This window comes from Melampsora larici-populina (genome assembly GCF_000204055.1).
Source record: "Melampsora larici-populina 98AG31 unplaced genomic scaffold MELLAscaffold_20, whole genome shotgun sequence".
Classification (NCBI taxonomy): domain Eukaryota; kingdom Fungi; phylum Basidiomycota; class Pucciniomycetes; order Pucciniales; family Melampsoraceae; genus Melampsora; species Melampsora laricis-populina.
This window is the reverse complement of record NW_006768784.1, coordinates 1,100,681-1,124,856: the sequence shown is the minus strand read 5'-3', so window position 1 is coordinate 1,124,856 and position 24,176 is coordinate 1,100,681. Positions and strand designations below refer to the sequence as shown.

At 38.9% G+C, this 24,176-nt stretch overlaps 1 protein-coding gene across 1 annotated transcript; it reads left to right on the top strand.

Moving 5' to 3' along the window:
• Nucleotides 1-7,367: 7,367 nt before the first annotated feature.
• On the top strand, nucleotides 7,368-8,144 carry MELLADRAFT_63590 (uncharacterized protein; the record flags this gene model as incomplete). Its single annotated transcript, XM_007410443.1, has 2 exons — nucleotides 7,368-7,667; nucleotides 7,932-8,144. 2 exons carry the CDS (start codon nucleotides 7,368-7,370, stop codon nucleotides 8,142-8,144), a joined length of 513 nt encoding a protein of 170 aa, XP_007410505.1.
• Nucleotides 8,145-24,176: the final 16,032 nt, after the last annotated feature.

Here is a 24,176-nt window from a genome sequence, read left to right as displayed (position 1 = left end):
GACACATGCAAAAGAAACGAAGAAGTGAGGAACAGATAAAGACAGAATAGATGAAATGAAAAAAGCACGTACATTGCCTGGCCCATGAAATGGAGGGTCGTAGTAAGCCCTGAGCTTGTTACAGTCATTGTCGCCAGTCACAGCCCCCAATCACAAGTGACTGGCAGCCCAGTACATCCGATGACCTTAATATGTTTTTAATTTGTTTTTAGTTTTTTTAAAAGATGTTTTCAATATGATGTTTAACAGATCTCAACCAGTTTTTATAGAGGCCTTGTCCAGTCATCAACAATATCCTGATCAGGCACTGGCAAGATCCTCAATCCTCACTTTCACACTTGCCTCTTCCATACAGTAACAGCACTGATGTTGTGGACTATGATAATCAATTGGCCACGGTGAAAGATGTGCTGGATGTCAATACTTGCCTTTAGATACAACTTCCATTTGACAATTTATACTTGCCTCAAATGAAATCCACCCCCATCCACTTTGCTACTGAAGAAATACTCTTGACCCCACTTCAGCATGTCTATCAAGTGTGATCTCTATCAGCAATTCATTTTGTATCAAGTTGGTCCTTGCTGGGGTGGTGATAGTCATGGCTATTATTGATCACCAATCTGACACTGACCAACATCAGAAGCCACATTCAAGTGGATCTATAGGTACAATTATCAGCTCCTAGCCTCAAGGATGGAGTTACTGAACTTTGCTTAAGTTCTAACTATGATCCTTGCCACATCACAATAACAATATACACTCCAATAACACAACCCTTAGATTGCTCACTGCTAAACTACCCTGGATTCAATCTCATTCTTTGCTCTGATCCACTAACACCTCAGCAGGTTTTGGTCCAATATTTGATTTGTGGTCAAATGTATACTTATCAAACCATCAAATGAACTTCACAAGTCATCCAAAGAAGGTTACTTCATTGGGCCAATCTAATCTGAAGAAGACTCTTATCAGAAATCAGGAACCAAATTTGGCATAGCTAAATCAAAAAGTTAATTGATCATCAATCTCAAAAGGTTCTCCCAATATTATGATTCATTTAATTCAATTGCTCACATAAAAAGGCCCTCATCTGGAACAATTAACATTTCCTTCAGATTCAATTACCCAGCAGTGCTGTCAGTGCCTGCTCTATTTGATGCATCAAATAGAGCTGGACCCGACAACACTTAGGGCCTGCTCTATTTGTTGCATCAAATAGAGCTGGCCCCAACAACACTCAGGGCCTGCTCTATTTGTTGCATCAGATAGAGCTGGCCCTGACAACACTCAGGGCCTGCTCTATTTGTTGCATCAGATAGAGCTGGCCCCGAAAACACTCAGGGCCTGCTCTATTTGTTGCATCAAATAGAGCTGGCCCCGACAGCACTCAGGGCGTGCTCTATTTGTTGCATCAAATAGAGCTGGCCCCGACAGCACTCAGGGCCTGCTCTATTTGATGCATCAAATAGAGCTGGCCCCGACAGCACTCAGGGCCTGCTCTATTTGATGCATCAAATAGAGCTGGCCCGGACAGCACTCAGGGCCTTCGCTATATGATGCATCAAATAGAACTGGCCCCAACAGCAGACTACATTAGATTCTAATAGTCTCATAAATTCTCTACAAGATAAAATTATCAAGAAGAGAGAATCCGACTATTTGAGAGACAAGTCAAGAATCAAGAAGAGAGATTTGTATTCAGATTTGATACTTGCACACTCTTTTTACTCACACATTTATTGGTTATGATCTACAAGATAATGTGTGGAAGTAATAGTAATAAGCCAAGAGAATTGAGAATCATTGGTGCGTGATGATTCTCTGAAGCTATGTTATTTATTATTTATAATTACTCTATCTTCTCATTACTTCCTATATCATTATATATCATACTTATATACTTTATATATTTATATGTATATGTATATTACATCTGCTCAAAGGTGTGAAAGTACAAGTAATCCAAGGTATAAAGAATTCAAATTCTTAGCTATAAACAATTTATTATTATACCTTTATCACCCCTGATTTTACAAGCTGTATTAATTTGTAAAATGACTATTCTCTCTTTCCAGTAGGTTATTAATATTAATAATAATCACTAAGTGGAGTAGAAACCTTTAGCATCCACATAACATCATGCAATACTGAGGGGTTGCATCAAATAGAGCAGGCCCTGAGTGCTGTTGGGGCCAGCTCTATTTGATGCAACAAATAGAGCAGGCCCTGATTGCTGTCGGGGCCAGCTCCATTTGATGCAACAAATAGAGCAGGCCCTGAGTGTTGTCGGGGCCAGCTCTATTTGATGCAACAGATAGAGCAGGCCCTGAGTGCTGTCGGGGCCAGCTCTATTTGATGCAACAAATAGAGCAGGCCCTGAGTGTTGTCGGGGCCAGCTCTATTTGATGCAACAGATAGAGCAGGCCTTGAGTGCTGTCGGGGCCAGTTCTATTTGATGCATCAAATAGAGCAGCCTCTGAGTGCTATTGGGACCAGCTCTACTTGATGTATTGTCTAGAGTAGGCCGTGAGTCCTGCTGGAGCCAGCTCTCTTTGATGCACCATCTACAGCAGGCCCTGAGCAATATGAGAGCCAATACCAGTTCTGAATGAGTGATTGTTGAAAGACATCCCTGGCTGTTATTGGGGCCAGTCCTAGATGATGACTCATATAGAGCTGGCTTTTATTGAACCAGAGCCAGGGCCAGTTCTAGACACCTTCAACAAAGATTCCTCAAATCTTCGTATACCTGAGGTATCCCTGTATGGCAATAGCCTCAGACAAGGTGTCTGAGTAATTGATCCAAGGATTTTTTTGGTGCTAAGAAATTCTTGGAACATTGCCATGGACCCACAGTCCAAGCATATATATATATATATATACCTGAAGATACCTTGGATGTTTGAGTCCACGGTATCTCTGTTGGCTGTGAGAGGGTTGTTCATCTAGAGCTGGCCCTGGTTGTTATTGGGGTCCGCTCTAGATGATCAATCACTTGGAGCTGGAAATACCAGTGGCTGAAAAGGGTTCATACTGGGAGATTTATTCATCAGCTTGTTTTGAAATGGGTAACCAGCTCATATATATATCCCGTATCTCTTCGAGATTGAGTTAAAAACTTGCATAGATCTCCCCACCCAGTAAAGAGCATCACAACATGACTAGTCAAGAAATATCTGAAAACTGGTCAAGATATATTTGAAACCTTGTCAAATACTGCATGATTTCAGTTGAGCAGCAAATTCAAAATAGATTCAAAACAAATGGAAACACAAGTTGAAGTTGCCAGGACTTACTGGGCTGCCAGTGACTTGTAATTGAGGGCTGTGATGGGGAATTGAATCTGTCAGCTCACTATGACTCATATATATCTGTCAAAGACTGTGTGATGTAATTTGAACAACCAATTAATAACATACTAAAAACATATTGAAAACATGTTGAAAACATGTTGAGGTTGCCGGGATGCACTGGGCTGCCAGTCACTTGTGATTGGGGGCTGTGAGTGGCTATCTTGCGACGAGGTCTCTGAATTACCCCAGTAATCTCGACATCAGAGTCGGCTCGGAGTATGGCTTTGGTCACATTTGAACAGATATGCTGATAAACGTAGTGGTTATGGTAAGTAAACAGTCTGGCAAAAAGATTGGATGAATGCAATTTGAAACCTACCTCGGAGCCGCCCTCATCCAGTACCACGTCTGATTGGACCTTTCTCTTCTTGCAAGGTTGAGACTTGGCCTGGGTGTGCTGAAAGATGGGCCGCGCTTCAGTGACTATGAGGTAATACTAAAAGTAGAGATTAAAGAAGTTGAATTTGATAGCTACCTCATCGTCATTCAATTCAAGTCCTGATGTAACTTTCTTCTTCTTGCGAGTTTGAGACTTGGATTGAGAGGGATTGCTTGGTGTCTTTGAATTCTTTTTGTTCTTCTTTCCATCAGGGTGAAGACTCGTGATTGAGGCATCAGAATCGGCGTCAGTATCGGTGCGATGATAACTAGGGTATTTGCGCTTGGTTTTCAAGGCCGAAGGTTGCTCTGAAGTCAATCAGCGACGCGAGTTGGACATTGTCAAAACCATGGACTCATTGATGACTTGCTTTCTGGATCGGATAGATCTAGAAGGAGTTTTGGATTCGGCTTGGGAAGTTTCTGACATATTGTAAACAATGAGTAGTATAAAGAAAGAAAATGGAAATATGAAGTTTGATAAAGTTGTAAGTGTATGATGATGTTTCTATCAAGTGAATAATATCAAACCAAGACAGAAAGGATATCAGTGAGGAGGTAAGAGAGAAAACGAGGATGAAAGAAAAAGAGACCTCACCCTCGGATTTGGAAGGAGCATGTTATGACTTTCAAGCCAGTCAGCCCCTGGCTTGCTCCTGTCTCGAATGCACCAATGCATAGCTGGTGCGTCGTGTTTAGGATGGGTGGATTCAGACTAATTGAGATCGATCGGATTGTGAAACAAAGAGAAGACTTCGCCTAATCAGGTATAGTGCGTAGAAATCACTGGAATGAGAAACCCGACCCGCAACAGCCGCAACTTTGCGGTTGTGCGCCGTAACGCAGCAGGTAATGTTGCGGTCAAAAAAAACCCTGTTTTCCGGGATCTTGTTACGCGTCAGTTCGGAACGCAACAGATATGCAGAATTTGTGCTGCGGTGCGGCCCACAATTTCCGCAACGCGCCAGCAACGCAGCGCGCAACAGCTGCGTTGCTGGCCCAGGGTTGACGTAATCCTTGTCAAATCTGATGTTGAGACAGCCTTTCAAATAATCCCCTTACATTTCCAATATCAGATGCGTCAAATATTAAAGATCAGAGATAAACATTGTGTTGACCATAATAGGGGGTTTCAAGTCAGAATTTTTTTGTGAAACTTTTTTAAAAAACGGACAAGTTTTTTAAATTTTACGGTGAGGTTTTTTCTGCAAATATACGGTCAACAGCATTCAGGACACCTTTTTAGGTGTCCCAACTTTTTCAAATTTACGGTATATTTTGCAACATCAGACAACTTGTTGGACTGTAAAATCCTGTAAATTTATTGACTTGAAACCCCCTAATATGAATTTTGGATCTTCAGCTTCTCCATACATTGGGTGTGGAGTCTTTTCTCTAGTCCTTTGGATTGCAGAATTCGTTTTTGGGATCAAATACATGAACAATATGATGGATGATGTTTGGGTGGTTTGTTCAGCTAAACATTTTGTTACTTTCAAAGATCACTGGATTCTAACTTAACTAAGTCCAAATCTCGTGCCTCTCATTTGAAAGTTTGCGGCCGAGGCACGAGGGACTTATATGTAGTGTGACTTTTCTTGGTGACAAGCACATCGGGCTTTTAGTGGGAGGACCTTATTGTATTGAAAACTTTTCTTTATTTGATTACAGCTTTTAGTGGGAGGACCTTATTGTATTGAAAACTTTTCTTTATTTGATTACAACATTGTCTGTTGTTCATATATGTTAGACTCGAGCTTCTTCCACAACTTCTCTTCTTTTACTTTTTTTTTATTTTTAATCCCATCAAAAAGTTTCCATTGAGCTCAAAAGAGCGTCTTTTGAAATTTCGAAATCTGACTGCGTATGACCGTTCAACGGTCATCTGTGACATTGATGCAGCTTGAAAACCAAAATCATCGAGGTCTTGACTTTGATGACCTCGATGAACTCAAACTGTCTTTACCAGTCTTGACTTTTCTTCTTAATCAATAATCATGTCGTTGTCAAGAAGACAAACCCAAAGTAATCCACATGATGCTTTACAAGGACAAGACAAAAATGAAAGTCGTCAATCGACCAATAGCCTACAGCTTGTTTGGACCAGTTTATTGAAGAAGATACTTACCGCGACGGTTTCTGAGCAGAAGAAAATGGCTGATTTGAAGTTTAGAGAAATGTACCCAAGGATCAGTCCAAAGGAGATCCAGCTGAACACAACAGTCCCTCTTTTGAACGGTCTAAACGCGTTCTTGCTTGCTGCTACTGGCTTTGGAAAGAGTCGTGTTTCTGAACTATTCTTCCATATGTTTCCAAAGTCCAAGAAAGAAGTCATCTTGGTCTTGAACCCACTAGATGCGCTTGGTGACAATCAGGTTAGTTTGATATCACCATAAAAATTGGCAAACTGTCAGCCTGAAGATTGTACTCCATTTCAGGTATTGGAGAAAAAACTTTCCGGCATTTCTGCAGTCAATCTGACAAAAACAACCTTCACCCAGGACGTATTGGTAAAATTGAAGCAGAACTTTTACTCGTTCATATATCTGGTTAGCTCTGTCAAAACATCTAGTCAACTGTGTTGTGAACATAACTAATATATCTGTTTGTTTTTCCAAGAGTCCCGAGATATTTCTTAATAATGGAGACTTTCAGACTCTTTACTATAGCAAAGATTTTCAAGCTCATCTGGTCTTGAAAGTGGTCGATGAGGCCCACTGTATTTATCTTTGGGGGCTTCAGGTCAGTGGAGCCTCGAGACACTTCTCTACTCATGTCACTCCACAAGACATCGGCATATTCCGTTTGTCATATGGAAATCTCGGCCAGCACCTGATGGCAACAGACAACATTCCAGTGCTCCTGATGTCTGCAACGTGTCGGCCTCAAGCTGTCTCTGCAATCTTGGAAAGCTTAAGCATCACCAAATCACATATCACAATGATTCATGGCGAGCTCGTACGGCCTGAGCTACGTTTCATTCGGATATACCTTAATCATTCACTCGATTCAGCAGAGGATCTAAATCTCATAATTCCTCACAAATCCGTTGTTTCAAACAAGGACTTACCACCAATGATCATATACTCTGGAACTCGGAATGCTACAATGAATGTAATAGAATCTGTTTGCAAAGCTTGTGGACAACCAACAGATTCCTCCAATGGGAACAGTGACTGTATCCGACGATATCACTCTGTGACTAGCGATAACGACAAGCTCAAAAGTGCAAGAGAGTACGGGGAAGGCAAGTATCCCATAATCTCAGCTACTTCTGCACTTGGCTTGGGTCAGAATTGGCCTTGTGTTAGGATTGTAGTCATCATGGGTGCTATGGACCCGTCAGATTCGAATCAGATGGCTGGAAGAGCAGGTCGTGGCGATGGTGACGGATTAGTGATATTATTTGTTCAGCCCAATATTCCAAAAGGAAAAAACTCACCATCAGAGATTTTGGTAACATCCCATATGGATAATGAAGAGCGTATGCATGCGTTACGTTTCACTCCATGCTGCTTAAGAGTTGTATATGCCCTTGACAATCTGTAAGCTATATTTACCTAATGTTTCACAACTAAAAAATCAATAGTATTAATTGATTATACTGGATGGTACAGGAAAGGATATATTCCTATGTCTTTGACGGATCCTCGCTACCTAGAAGAGATTGAGCGCGAGAAGTCTCTGAAGATGGCAACCTGTCGATGCTCAAACTGTGATCCTCAGGCAGCAGCTCGACTCATCCGGCTCCTTCCACAGACAAACTTAACCAGGCTAGATCAACTGATGTCCTCAAGTCCAACTGATCCTGAGGACATCTCGCTATTTGATATTCCAAAAACCAGTTCTAAAAGAAAGATTACGAGTAGTATCCCGCTTGTATGCAAGTCTAACGATCCTATACGGCTGAATGTGCCAATTATCGACCTCGTTGTCTCGATCATGGGCCATTTCGAGGCTTTATTCCATAAAACCTATCCATTAGATCCAAAAATCTTGCCTCACACCCTCTTCAATCGCGATGATGCTTGGCAGATCGCTAAAAACTATGTCTCGGTATCGAACGGAAGCTTTCTTCGCGAAATTCTGGGTGGTCAGACCTTACCTGGAATGTTCAAGATGATAATTGACTGTATCAAATCTTGGCTTCAAAGCGATTCTTACAGAAAATATCAATCTGAACTTGAAGATATAGAGATTTCTAATGATCAAGAGATCCTGGACACACAGATTATCGAAGAAGAACATCGAGAAGAGTTGCGATTGAAAGCTGTGGAAAAAGAGAACAAAGCAAAGGATATTGCAAACCAAAAGCTTTTACGAATAGAAAAAGCTGCCGAGGCAGCAAGTTCGAAAGAGAAGAAGATCACTGATAAGCAGAAAAAGGTTTCGGATTCTTTGAATTTATAGCAATAGATATTATGTATTACAACTTCACCATGTAATCAATGATATTGCTACAAGACAGAGTTGGGATCGATCTTATCTAGACATTATTAAATGATACTTAGACAATTCAATAAGTAATTATCATGTAATATCTTGACAATCAAATCATCTCAGATTCATCAAGTTGCTCTAGATCATCCGGATTGGTGGCTCTTGCGCTCATTGATCCCCAGATGAATCTTGAGGGCAACTTCTTACGTGCCTCTGTTTTTAGGATTGACTTCAATTTAGCTATCCCTAATTCTTCCACATCACCGACTTCATCGTTATCATTGGTGGATCTCGAATTCTGAGATATTTCAGGATCACATAAGTGAATCTGAGCCATATGTAAAAAGGTTCTCATTGTCTGATCCGTGATTGGGTGATAATTGTTTTGGTAAATGTCTTTAAGTCCAGATCTCACTTTCATTTGATGGATCTGATTACGAAGCTGTGTTCAAGACAATAGCTTCAATTAGCAAGCAAATCTGAGTCAATCAACACGGAATGCTTCACTCACAAGTGGAATCAGGATAGAGAATCTCTCCATCAATCGCTCAATATTTGTCCCTTGACCCTGTTAACATCAATTCTATGAGATCATATGATGAATATCAAAGGAGAAAAAGACGCACCGAGTTGTTGTAGAAATATTTCAGCCAATAGTTCTGAATTTCAAGATAAAAGTCCTTTGCAACCCAGTGCCCATCACGTCCGCCAGTTGGAATCAAAAGTGAGTGTTTTATTGCTTTGGCGATCTTCGGCGGTAAAAACTTTTCAAGTATCAAGATAAACCTTGGCAGATGTATGGCATAATGTGAAAGTCCTTTGATACCTTGAGCCATCAAGGCCCTTCTCTTCCACATACTCATAGTGCGGCCTATATCACCTGATCGCATAGCTTGATCCCCTTCAACAATGGAAGCAAAGTCCCTGAGTCGAAGGCGCAAGTTGTAAAGAGTCCAATTGCCCGTTTTAGAAGAGGCTTCTAAAGATTCAATACTAAAGTATCTTTTGTAGCATTCATCAATTATGGACTGAGCCATACCAGGTTGATCTAGTTTCACAGGTGGATCGTGATTTGCAATTATTTGCCTATCAAGTAAAGTTAATGATCAGCTCAAGAATGAAAACAAAAAAAATAAAGAACTGACTTCAACAAAAAGACTAGAGTAGCTGTGTGGCTTTTATGAATCATTTCCATCAAGGAGTTAAAGTCCTGTTGAGATGGGAGTTTATCTGTCCTCATCAAAAGTGCGCCTGCGGTTCGGTGAAGACCAGTGTCGGATGAGTCCTTCGGATCACCCCAATGATGGCTTATCACTTTGCTTGCTACGTTCCACATAGTGTGAGCTAATCCAGGCATATTGAGAATATTATTGAGTGAATCTTGAGTTGAACTGGCTGGAAAGCGTTGACGGATGAGTGACTCGAAGTTTAAGCAGGTTCCCATATCGCCTTCAAGGACTCAAAGAAATTTAGCCAACTCAATCGCATCTTCACCAGTTTGTTTTTGGCATTGTTCAAGCATGTCAGCTACACCTCCAGCAGAACTATCTGATGCACTCATCATTTTTAGCATCATAAGATCAGGATTGTGCCATTTGATTGGATCGACCGGAGGAGGAACGGTTGCAAGAGCTGATTTACAAGTGTTGTATTCTACAGAGTCTTTTTCAAGTCCGTAATCTAATAAAGCTCGGGAAAGCTGTGCTTTTAGTACAAGCTTCCAATGTAATTTCTCCTCTTGAGTAGGCAAAATCGTGTCTGGTTCAAAAGGCTCTTCTTGACTTTTATCGATACACTTCAGAATAGATTCAACTTTAGCTTCTTCTGGATTGATGTCGTCAATGAGATGAGGAGGTAGGAAGTGAAGGTAGCCATAAGAACCGTGAAAAAGCTTCGTAGATGCCTCAATTCGTGTATTTCACCGCCAACATATTTACCTCGGATTGCAAAATCCGAGGTATTATCGGATTACCAACCTCCGACAGAAGCTGTCCGAGGTTTTGATCCGAGGCAACTCCCAGCGCAGAAGATTACCTCGGACAAAAACCTCGGACAGACCTTGTCCGAGGTTTTACCTCCGATGATGCCTCGGATTCCGCAACCCGAGGCATCTATGTTGGCAGTGTTGTGAATACGTGCTTGAATGTCGATGTTTTCAAGCGTCATAAAGGGTCTTAAATTATATGATTGTTTCATACGATGTTTGATGAGATTTTGCAAAGCTCTCCCGAGCGTGTCCATTGCTTTCAACCCTGTTTGACGAGAAGTGGTTAAGCCGAGGAAATGGAGATGGTCATTCACTCTCTCGGAGACACCGCACGCAATGAATGCAATCGAATTTTGCATATGCATTCCATTACAGCATCGGTTACAAGCGAATGCTATCATTGATAGTAAAGTCGCAGGAAGCTGGACCAATAGAAGTTGAAAATATATATTAACTGTTGCATCAAATAATAATATTAAATATGTATTTTAATTACATTTGTATATGTGCATATGTCTTACTCACAACCTTTCTGACTAAACTTTAACCTAACCATTGTTTGTATCGAAACATTCACTATATCAGATTTCATCCATGTTGAAAACTTTCTTCTTCATCAATCTTTAGAAAGCTTTTCATCAACACCACATATTGTTTAACACATCTTCTCCGGATACTTCATCTCTTCTAAGACTGTTATACTAATCTGTGTGTTGTCTGATCTGATTAGGAATCAGAGATTCCTTTAGGTTATGAGCCCAGAGCTCGAAGCTCAATCTTGATCAACAAACACGGTAGACTAGAGTTTTGAATACAGACTTACGCAAAAGAACCTGTCAATTCAAACTCGAAATACTCATACCTTGAACTTTAGAATTGTCTAAGTTCAGTTTCGGCTATTGACTCGACAATTTGAAAACCTTCTTTCGAATTCCGGAGTAAACAAACTGTCGATCAATCCGAACGTTAACTATAACCCCACACCAGCCACATCCACACGCTGGATTCTGTAACGGACAACCCAGATATCAGTCTTTCTGGTCCACCCACCCACCCAACTATCCTGTCCGATACAGGCTCATCTCTTCCCAACAATTCTGTCAATACAGTACTGATGGCGTCCAATAACACCTCATCCTCAGTATCTCACTCTTCGTTCCTTCTTGCACAAATTCCTAAACTAAACGACACGAACAAAGTCGATTGGAATTTGGGTTTAAAGACTTATCTTAAAACCAGGAAGTTATGGAAGCATGTCGAACGAGACACATCGCCATCTTCGTCGGATCTCAAGGATCCTGACAAGTACGAGCAGATCGAATCTGAACGTGCTGGTGTGCTTGAAATCATCAGAGCCACCGTTACTGCGACTCGACTTCCTGCAATTCGCGGAATCGAGGATCCCAAGAAGGCTTACGACCTACTCATCAAACAATCATCGCAAGATGATGGGCTCGAAGTTGCTGCGCTTATAGCGAAGGTCGCAACAATACGATACTCGGGATCTGAAACTGTCCCTGCCTTTCTTGACAATATCAATGACCTACATACTCAATTAGCTGAAGCCACCGCCTCTGACCAGGATCTTAAAATAAGCGACAAACTTCTTGCCGTATTCTTATTGTTAAGCTTCCCTGGTGATCAGTACAGCACAATACGCGACCAACTCTTTGGTGACCTCAAGAATCTTACGATTGCAAAGGTCATATCTCGTATTCGTACAAAGTCTGCGCTCAGTAATGTAGATGAAACCCCAATTGCAATGGCTGTCAATGCGAGGCAGACCATACCCAATCCCACCCGTTCAGTCAACCCTCGAACCAACAAATCTCCGAACGCACCTTGCGTATTGAGAGATCATTGGAGATTCAATCACACCAATGCTGTGTGTTCGAGACAACAGAATCGCGATGTCAACCGCTCGAGACCTTCATCTGCGGTTAACAACTCGGGATCTCGATCTCTGTCTGACGAGGAGAAGGTTCGACGATTCAATCAGTTGGCGGCCGCAGGAGTTATAGGATTTAACACCGAAGCTCAAGTTCAAAGCCAGCAACCAGCTGTTCCAACTGAAGTCAGACATGAACCGGTGAATTCGAACGAGACGCCTCCAGCATGTCAATTTGCTACATCATACAATGTAGTTGCTGAAGAACCTCAAGAGGTCTCTCTGATTGTATCATCTGCGTATCCCTCTCCGACTGCGACAAACAAACCGACGCTAGCTGATACGGCATGCAACCGACACATGTTCGGAGATGCTATGCTGTTGGATGACTTAAGGTCTGTCGAGCCAGTCTGGATCAAGGTAGCAAACGCGAACAAGTCATCTAGAATTGTTGCAAACCAGATGGGTACTGCCAAGCTTCACGCCTTTGATCGTCAAGGTTCTCCGACTGTTGTATCGATTCCAAATGTACTCTACTCTCCATCACTACCAGCGAGTCTTATCTCTATCACTGAGTTATACGAGTTGGGTTACAAGATTTTCGATCCACACTACGGTACCAACACGGATGACAAGAACATGTATTTTTCTGACAATGAAAACACTGTTCCAGCGTATAAGGATTCGGGTCCTGGAGGGTTCTGGCGGTTCTATCATTTTTCTGAACCTAGTGCGTCATCTGCGACTGCTTTCAAGCCTAACAATACTGACTTATGGCACCTGCGGTTTGGTCATCTCAACGCCAGAAATACCCGAGATGTCATGGAGGATGTCCTACGACTTGATCCGTCTCCACCGTCTACTTGCGAGGCCTGCACCTTGGGGAAACAGACGAGGAGCAGCCATTCTGGCAGGCTTCCTAGGAGTGAAATCCCTCTTCATAGAATTCATTGTGATCTTGCAGGTCCCTTTCCTGTTGCGACTATTGGCGGGTTCCTTTATTCTATGGTTTTGATTGATGATGCAACCCGTCGCAATTGGGTCATTCTGTTAAAATGTAAATCTCATGCTTTAGAAGCTTTCAAACAATTTAATACCATGCTATGTAATCAAACGTCGTTCAAAATTGCCGTATTCAAGTCTGATCGTGGTGGAGAGTTCACAAGCAATGATTTCAAACGCTGTCTGGCTGAGAAAGGTATCGTGCATGAGATGGGTCCCCCTGAGAGCCCTGAGCAGAATTTGGTGGTTGAGCGATTCAACAGAACGATATCAGGAAGATTGAGAGCACAACTGATTCATGCCAACCTTCCTGTGCGCCTTTGGGGTGAAATAATAATGGCTACGTCGTACATCTTGAACCTGTGTCCCTCAAAATCTGTAAAGTTCGATTGTCCTGAATATGCCTGGCAAACAACTGCTCTTAGACTCGAAACACCAATCCTACATTATGATCGTCTCCGTGCTATAGGTTGTTTGGCCTACACCATTCCCCCTGGTCATCAGAATAAGCTGGCTTCACGTTCAATCAAGTCAATAATGGTGGGTTATGAAAAATATTCAAATGCCTATAGACTATGGGATCCGAAGACAAATAGAATAATGGTCTCAAATGATGTCGTGTTTAATGAGGAGGTATTTCCTTTGCGAAAACTTGATCCTGAATTTACTGAGGAGTTGACGGTGCTAAATGATGAAAGTTGGGATGAAGTCTGGGAGGTCAACACATCACCTCCGGATACCACCAAGGACGTTCATGATTTTCTTCAAATAACACAACCTGTTCAGCCTCGCAGATCTCAGTGACAACCAGCCCCTGTAGAACGATTGGGCGACTTGATCGGATATCATACAGTGACTGACCTTGACAAATGCTACCTGAGTGAAGTAGATGATGGTCCAGAGAATGATGATCCATCCTACACCAAGGCAATGAGTGGACCCAATCGTGAAGAGTGGCTGAAAGCTATGTCTGAGGAGTTCACGTCTTTACAAATCCATGATGTTGGTAGACTTGTTGAAGCTCCACCCGATGCTAATATATTGCTGGGAATGTGGCGATTGAAGCGTAAACGTGATGAGTTTGGCCGAATAACCAAGTACAAGGCTTGTTGGGTAGCTGGAGGAAATCATCAAATTAAAGGCATCGACTTCGATTCTACCTACGCTTCCGTCGGTCTAACTGATACACTCCGCACTCTCTACAGTCTTGCAGCCACGGATGATTTGGAAATGGAGCAATTCGACATAGAAACCGCTTTTCTCAACGGCTTGCTTCATCACAAAGTTTACGTGCGTCAAGTCACAGGATTTCGTGACTCCTCCAAGCCCAAACATGTCGTTGCTTTGGATAGGTCACTCTATGGAACTTGTCAGGCCCATCGCGAGTTTAATCATGACTTGGATACGAAGTTCAAACGTATTGGATTCACTGTCACTGCCAGCATATTAACCTCGGATTGGGAAATCCGAGGCGTTCTCGGATCTGAAACCTCGGACAGAAGCTATCCGAGGTTTTGATCCGAGGTAATTTTGGGCGCATAATGATACCTCGGACAGAAACCTCGGATAAGATCTGTCCGAGGATTTGCATCCGACGATACCTCGGATCTCCCGATCCGAGGCATCTATGTTGGTGGTGTGTCTGCCCAGTTGATAACTCGTTATACACGATGCGTAAAGACAATTCATTTATACACATTCACATGCACGTGGATGATGGCATGACATTTTCCAATGATAAATCATTTCTCCAATCATTTCGTGAAGAGCTTCAGAAAATCTACAAGTTCCGATGGAACTCCAACCCGTCACTTCATCTGGGTGTTCATATCACTCAAGACCGTTCCAAGCGCACTCTATCATTAGACCAATCCCACTACTGTGAAACTATGTTGGATAGATTCGGCATGTCAAATTGTAATGGAGTCAAGACACCTCTCCCTCAAAATGTAAAACTTGCAACCCCGTCTATCGAAGAATCAAATGAAATTGAACAATATTGTGCGGCCGTTGTGGTGAGCAAGATCTCTACTTAAGCAAAAAATTTAAAAATTGTGTGAAAATTCGAGTTTTTGGTCAAAGGCAATATTATTATTGAGGTTGTTAGTCATCAAGGTTATCAAAGTTGATTTATTATTTTCATTTCATTATCTTTCAGAATATATATTTACATAAGCAATTGATAAGATCATTTAAGAGCAAAGAAAAATTCGAAAAGATCAATAAAAATAGTATAAGAGTGAAAATCAAATTAAGAGAATTAGTAAGAAGGGATTTGAGGAAGAAGAACATTTAGTTTGGATCTTTAGGAATGGAAACTGTTATGAAAAGAATGAAAGAAGAAGAAGATTATTAAGCAAGTTGGAGAAAAATTCGAAAATATGGGTATGAAAGCTTGGAAAGTGGTTTTTAGCTTATTATTAGAAGAGATATTGGTTCAGGAAGGTTTTATTGTGAAAGAGAAGGATCACATTAGTCATCAACAACTTTAATCATGAGGATTGATAAGGGAGGTGTAAAGTTATTCAAGAAAAGGGAAAATTCGAAGAAGGGTACTATGGTATTAATTCCTGTGTAGTGATGTCATTGATGGATTGATTGCGCCAAGAGTTTTTCAGAGTGATTTTTCTGCTGTGTGATTGATTGGAGTGCTGTGGAATGATCCTTTGATAGAAGGAAAATCATTATTAGACGTGAAAATAGTCAAAATTCATCAAAATTGGAGGTTTTCAGTTAATTACATATGGTAGAACTTGTCAGAATTGGGTGTGTGATAGTTCATTCGACGCAGAATCATTGGTTTCATAATGTACAATCTTTAAATCATTAGTAACAGAGGAGTAGTAAAAAAGTTATAAGGCAACAAAGAAACTGGAGTGAATTTCGAATTTGGAGGTTACATGTGACATTTACATGACAAAACCTTATTTTTGCAATCTTTACAACTCAATACCTTATTCATCACACATCAGAAATAGGTGATATAGGGGTGATAAATGATAAGAATCACGAGTGCTATCAAATGAGCTATAGTAATCCAAAATTGAACAACTTTACAAAAAATTCGTAATTCCAAAAATGGATTTCAGCTATGAATATTAGGAAAAAATCACCTGTATTCATCATAAGAAGATCTGTTCATCATTTATTCACATAAATTGATCAAATTCACGCCTTGGATCATTACAAACAATAATATTTATGACATCATATGATTACTTTGGAGGATATTCTATTGATTTTGACGGTTTTTGAGGTTTTTTGGAGGTTGTTGACCATTGTGGAAGTTGGTTGGAAGGTTATATACTATTGTTAAGGATTTTACGGGCTTTTGTTCCCCTTTTTACTCATCTTATACTTTTGTTAGAGTGTTTTTAATCATTATTAAATTACTTTAGCAGTACTAAGTTCACTAAATAGCCCCTTTACATCAAAAGGAGAGATTTCTTTACGTGTGATAAGACTACAAGTCTTCATTTGGAATAACAATCAAACTGATTGTTTCTTGCTAGTAATTAAAATTGTGTTTTGTTGTGTTCAAATTGGAATAACACTACAATAGTGTTGAGATTTCTTTATTTCTAAAACTCACGGGAATAATACTTGAATTAAGTATTGAGACATATTTCTCTGGTGCCTTATCCCAAAGAATTCAGCAAAACCCCGTGTTGATTCTTTCAAAGAGGCAGTCTTAGGCAACTTCTACTAGTTAGTTATATTAGTAGATTATCCCTCTTTAAGCTCTGTAAAGCTCTTGTTGAGCTTTAAGTTCTACATATTGGTGACTCCACTGGGGCTCTACTTTCAACGGCTACATCTGTCATTTAAAACTGAATAATTTCCCTAATTATTATCTATAACATTAACAAATTTATTATTAAAATTAACTATTACATTAATAATAAAATTCAAGATTCAATTTCGAAGAAAAATTATTATCATCAAGTATCAAGAATTAATTCATTCAGTCAACTTAAACAATTTTTATATTTAAATCATCAAACAGTTCAAGATTTCTTTATAAGATTTAATTAAATTAACACGCATATATTTATATTTAATTCAAGAAGAATATTCAATATTGAGATTATTTCGAATTTTTTTTCTTCAAATTAAATTGTTTTAAAAAAATTTAGCAGAAGAAAGAATGTCTTCAGTAATTCAAATTCATGATCAAAATGTGGCGGATGATGGAGATGAAGATATAGGATTACCACCTACTTCTCATTATAAGAGAACACCACGAGTTTCTGGTAGTAGGATTTATGTTCAGGAGAATCCTGTAAATTATAATGTATTACCACCACCACCACCTGTTTCTGGATCAACTGCTCGTGGAAAACAGCGTGAAGCATCTGCTTCTGAAGATCCTATTCCACCTACAGCTTTCACGGGATTTAGAGAACAAGAAGCTTTGGTACCCTCTGACCACGAGGAAGAAATGGCTTGGCAGCAGCAATTCTTTACTCAACAACAATATTATTTGCAAAGAGAGAAGGAAATGGCGGATATGATTAATTCAATGAGGAGGATTAAGGAAGAAAATGAGCAGAAGAAAAAGGATAAGGAGGTTATTAAGGTAGTTAAGAAAGAGAAAGGAAAGAAGGTTGTAAAGAAGATTATTAAGGAAGAGGATAGTGATGGTGATTCAAGCGTGTCTAGTAGTTCAAGTGAGGAGGATAGTTCAGTTTCAGAGAATAGTAGTGAGGAAGAAAGAAATGAAGAAGTTAGAAGTCATGTAAAACCACGTAAAATTGATAATTCTGATACTAGTGTAAGATTTGAAGTTGGTGGTAATGTAAAGAAGTTTATTATTAATTATCATAGTCAGGCTGAAGCAAATGGCGCCTCAGAATTGGATATGGTAAGGCAGATTACCAGTTTTGTGGTTGGAGAAGAGCTTAAGGAAGAAATACGTGATATGGAAGGATGGGGAACTGGAGAATGGAGTTGGAAGAAGGTGAAGGAGCAATTGATTGCAAGATATCAGACTACCACGGAGCAGCCAAGATATTCTATTGACCATTTAAGAACTTTATCTGAAAGAACAATGAGAAATGGAGGTGTTACGTGTAAAAGTGAATATCAGACCTTTAGAATTAACTTTGATAAGATTCATCAATATTTAGCTAGACATGATTATGTGGATACAAATGATGAAGAGGTGGCAAGGTATTTTTATGAAGCTTTCTCTGATGAGCTTCAAAAGAAATTCAAGAAGAGGATGATTAAAAAGAAGATGATGAAGAAGGTATCAAGTGGAAGATATAAGTTGCCTAATTTGGAGAAGTTAAAGAAAGTGGTGGATCATTATATTGAGGAAGAAGCGCTTTTGGTCTTTGAAGATATTGGAGAAGAAAGATATACAATTAAGAATGAGATTGCTGGAGTTAAAAGTGAGGTTATTCAGAAGGATACAAGTAGTAAAGTGGCTAAGATTGGCGGAATGCAAGCTAAGGCAACTCAGCAAATGGAGGTTTTATGTTCAGATTTGAAGAATTTGCAAATTAATCATGTGCAGAATCCTTTACAAATTCCTGCGCCTAATTCTTATAATTTTCAACTCCCTATCTCTAATGCTTTGCAAAATCAAATTCATCAGCAAGTTGGACCTCAACAAAGACCTATTAATAATCAATATGCGCCTAATAATAACAGGAATCAACATTATAATAATAACCAACATTATAATAATCAACAACCAAATTCTTTTCAACCTGGAAGAGCGCCTAATCAACAGAACTTTAATAGGTTTAATAATAATGTCAATAAGCCTTATAATCCTAATAATCCTCATACCAATAATCAATTGCCAGCTGTGAATAATAATAATAATTTTAATAATCAGCCTATAACTTTGTTTTGTGCGTATTGTAGCACTGAAGGGCATACAGTTGGTAGATGTAGATGGGTTATTCAAGATAAGCAGGCTGGGTTACTTCAGGATAGAATGGATGGATTTTTCTTACCAAGAAGTGACGTGAGATTGTCTAAGAAGGGTGAAGATGGCATTAGGCAACAAGTAATTAAGTATTCTGAGGAGCAAGCAAATGCTGTTGCACGTGGTAATATTCAACAACAACAACAAAATCCTGTTCCACCACCAGCTACTAATACAGCTGTGGTACCACCACCAGTTATTCCTACGAGTGTTATAACTAAAAATGATGGAAAAGATAGAGTACATGAATTGAAAGCTAGTTGTGGAATTTTAGAGGAATGGAGCGTGCCTGAGGTTAATAAGAAGCAAGTAGAAGTTAAGGCAGGAGCTGGAACAAAATTATATGGAGTAGGAATGAAGACTAGAAGTGGAAAGGACGTGGAAGAAGGTTCAGGATTTAAATTGAAGAAGAAGAAGAAGGTAGCAATTAATGACGTGGTGGAGGAGATTGATGCTATGGATGTTGATGAAGAAGATGTGGAAGATCAAAGACGTGGAATTCTTGAAGATACTTTAAGAAGAATTAATAAGGATAATGAAAGTGAGAAGAGTGAAGAAGGAAGTCAGCAAACAAACAAGCCTTCTTATATTATTCCAAATGACGGGGATTTTGTCAGAAGTAGATCAGAAAGAGGTTTACCAGCCTTTGCTGATAAAACAAAAGTAGTTTCAGAAGTGGTGGAAAAGATAATGAAAGGTGCTATAGAGCTTCAAATCAAGGAATTATGTGCTATTTCACCCGTGATATCTGATGAGGTTAAGAAGTGGGTATCAAAAAGAAGACTGAATCTTAATCAGAATACTATGGCTTCAGTTGTTCAAAGTACTGCTGTTTCTGACTTTGATTATGAATCAGATTCAGATTCTTCATTGGAAGTTAATGTTCCTCAAGCTACTCTTTATTCTACACCTCTAGGATTCGTGGAAATTACTATTGGAAAGAAGAAGATCAAAGCTCTTATTGATTCTGGATCTCAAATTAATATTATTCCTTTGAAGATTATGCAATTACTTCCTGTTCAGACTTTGGTAAATTTAAAAAGTGGCGTGAAGGGAATAAGTGGACATAGGACTCCTTTGTGTGGAATTGCTGAGAATGTTAAAGTCAGTATTGGAACAAATATTAGTGGATTGGTTCATTTCTTTGTTGCAGAAGATGAAGACACGCCAATTCTTTTGGGAAGACCTTTTCTCTTTGACTTTGAAGCTCAGCTTAATTTTGAGGAAGATGTAGGAGAAAGAATGACTGTGAAAGATAATAGAGGTGTTTGGATGAAAATTAGATTGTGTGAACCTGATAGAGGTACGTGGGAAAGGAAATTAAATGTGTCAATTGAAGAAAGGCAAGGTTTTATGGTTGAGGAATTTAAACAAGAAGAATTATTTGAGGAATTACGTGAGGAATTAAATGAAGATGAAGTATATGGATTCAAGTTTGAAGATGAAGTTAAATTAGATGAAGGATTGGTAAATGAATTGAATTTAATTATGAATATGGAAGATGAAGATATGCTGAGTAGAGATTATGAAGGAAGGGATTATAGAAGTTTTAGTACTAAATATAAGTCAGTTGATAAGAAAGTTAAACCTGTGAATGCGCCTATGCCACAGTATTTAAATTATCCACTTCAAAGGCCTCCATTATCTAGAGACCCTTATGTTACTCCTTTAATTCATAACCCTCCTGAATTTATTGAAACTGAAAAGACCACGGTGGAAAGATTGAAGCAGTGTAATTTTGGACCTGAAGGTTGGCTTTCTGAAGAAGAATGGAAGTTGTTTTTGTTTATTATGGTGTTAAGAGAGGCAGCAATAGCGTATTGTGAGGAGGAAAGAGGTTTATTGAAACATAGTTATGGTTTGCCTTATGCAATTCCAGTTGTGGAACACGTGCCTTGGCAAATAAGACCTATACCTATACCAACTGCAATTAGAAATGATTATATTGAATTGGTTAGACAAAGAATTAGGACTGGTCTTTATGAACAATCCTCTTCAAGTTATTCTAGTCCTGTGTTTTGCGTGCTTAAAGGTGATGGAAAGTTGAGGATAGTTCATGATCTTCAAGTATTAAATAAAGTTACTATTAAAGATTCTGGAGTACCACCTTCACCTGAGGAATTTGTGGAATCTTTTTCTGGTAGAGCTTGTTATGGACTTGGTGATATCATGGGAGGTTATGATGAGAGGGAATTAGCTGAATTTTCAAGGCCTTTAACAACATTTGAGACTCCTTTAGGAAGATTACAATTAACAAGATTACCTCAAGGAGCAACAAACTCTGTGGCAGTATATCAGGCGCAGATGATGTGGATTTGGCAAGAAGAACTTCCTCAACACGTGGGAATTTTTATTGATGATGGTGGTATTAAAGGACCTGAAAGTGATTACAATAATGAAGTATTGAAGGAGAACAATGGTATTAGAAAGTTTATTTGGGAATATGCCGTGGTATTAGAAAGAATATTATTCAGAATTGAGGAAGCAGGTTTGACAGTTAGTGGGAAGAAGTTTGCCGTGTGTGTACCTGCTTTAGAAATAGTTGGACATATAGTGAGTAAGAATGGAAGAAGTATATCAATTAAAAAGAAGAATAAGATTCAGACTTGGCCAACTCCAACTAATAAAACTGAAGTATTGAGCTTTTTGGGTACGTGTATTTATGTAAGGATGTTTATTCCTAACTTTGGACATTTGGCAGCACCTTTGAGGAGGTTGACACGGATGAAAGTGGATTGGGAATGGACTCAAGATTGTGAAGATGTTTTTAATAAATTTAAGAAGATTATAGGAGAAGAAATAGTATTGGGAGCTTTAAATTATAGTGAAGGTGCGCCTAAAATTATATTGGCTGTTGATTCAAGTTATATTGCTGCTGGTGGAGTATTGATGCAACCAGTATTTTATGAGTCTGAAGTCTTTTCTGAAGTGGAATCAAGGTACTCTCAACCTAAATTAGAATTGTGTGGCGTGGCTAAAATGATGAGAAAGTTTAAAACTAAATTATGGGGACAGCATTTTGAATTGCAAGTGGATGCTAAAGCTTTAATTCAGATGATAAACACGCCTAGTTTACCTAATGCTGCTATGACAAGATGGGTAGCTTATATTCAATTATTTTCATTTGATTTGGTTCATAAACACGGGAAGGGATTTGGAATGCCTGATGGTTTATCAAGAAGAGTTCTAGGAAGTGAATCAGAAGAAGCTGAAAGTTTTGATGAAGAATTAAAAGAAATTAAAGTATATGAGAGTTTTTCATTAGAGGATATGGAAATAAGATCAGAAGAAGAGGAGAAAATTGAAGACAATATGTGGGATCAAGAGGGTATTTGGCGTAATTTACAAGAATATTTATTAAAGATGACAAGACCTGAAGATTGTATGGATGCTGAGTTTCAGAGTATCAAGAGTAAGGCGCCTTTATTTTATGTTGAAAGAGACAGGTTAAAGAAAAGGGGTGTACCTCAAGGAAGGTTGGTAATTTTGAAATTAATTGGTCAGAATTTTATATTAAAAAAATTACATGAAGAACTTGGTCATAGAGGAGTTGAAGAGACCTACAAGAGGTGTTTAATTAGGTTTTGGTGGCCTGAAATGAAAGAGTCAGTTAGAAGGTGGGTGATGACGTGTGAAATTTGTCAAAAGAAAGGTGGGAAGAAGCAAAAAGAGGTTGGAAGAGCTACTGGAGAAAGTACTATTTTTGGAAGAGTAAGTTTGGATGCTGTTCATATAAAGGCGGGTAGTTATGATTATGCAATTATTGCTAGAGATGATTTGTCTGGTTGGGTTGAAGCAGCTCCTTTAAAGAAGTTAACTTCAACTGCTGTGGCTAAATTTATTGTTAAAGAATGGATTATGAGGTATGGGTCCGTGAAATGTTTTACTGTTGATGGTGGATCTGAGTTTAAAGGAATATTTAGAGAGGCTGTAATTATGGCAGGATCAAAAGTAGTTGAAGCCACGCCTTATTGGCCACAAGCTGAAGGTATGGTTGAAAGAGGTCATAAAGATATTAAAGGTGCTGTTGTAAAATTAAGTGATGAAACTGGTACATCTTGGGAGGCTTTCTTACCTCAAGCTTTATTTGCTGATAGGATTTCTACAAAAAGAACTACTGGAATGTCACCTTATGAAATGCTTTTCTCTCAATTGGCTGTTTTACCTGTGGACTTAGAAGCTGGAACTTTCTTGGGAATTGATTGGGAAGATGTTTACACAGGAGAAGAATTAATTAAAGCAAGAATGGAACAATTGTTATGCAGAGAAGAAGTTATTGAGAAGGCTTATAAGAAAATGATGAAGGCAAGAGTTGAAGGAATAATTTATTGGGACAAAAGAAATGCGCATAGAATGAGGAAACCTTTGCAAGAGGGTGATTTGGTTTTAACTTATAATAAAAGCTTGGAGTTTCAATGGGGAAAGTTATTTAAGAACAGGTGGAATGGACCTTTTAGAATTGTTAGGCAACATGTAGGTGGATCTTATATATTGGCAGAATTAAATGGAGTGGAATTGTCACGTAGATATGCAGCTGAACATATTAAGAGATTTTATCCACGTGGTGTGATTCCAACAGCAGAAGAAGAGGAGGTGGTCAGTGTTGAAGAAGAGGCGCAAATATAAAGATATTTAAAGGTATATAATAATATTAATTTCAAAGTTTAAAAGAATAAAAAGATTAAAAGATAAGAATATAAATTTATTAAGATATGTTTCACTAGTTATAAAGTATAATGTTATGTTAAATGAAATATTAAATCAAATAAAAAGGATAAGTTAAAAGTGTTTTAAAATTAATCAAATAAGCGTGGATCAAGATGGTTAGGAGTAGAAGGAACATCAGAGTTATCAGGACTTGGGTAATTAAGAGTTATATTGTCAATATTATTAAAATCAGGAGGAGAAAGAGAAGGAGGGCCAGTATTAGGCGGATTTGAAAGAGGTGAATCAGGAGCATGAGTATTATTATTATGAAGTCTGTTGGCATTTTCAGCGTGGTGGATCCAAGGAATAAAAGTATTTATAGTTGGAGCTCCATCAAGACCTTTTCTAACAATATATTCATCTATAGCAGCTTCACGTAGAAAATTATAATGATTATTAACTATGTTTGGAATGATATTACCATTATCTTTGAATTGTCTTATAACATCATCAAGAATGCGCCAAGAATTCCAATTT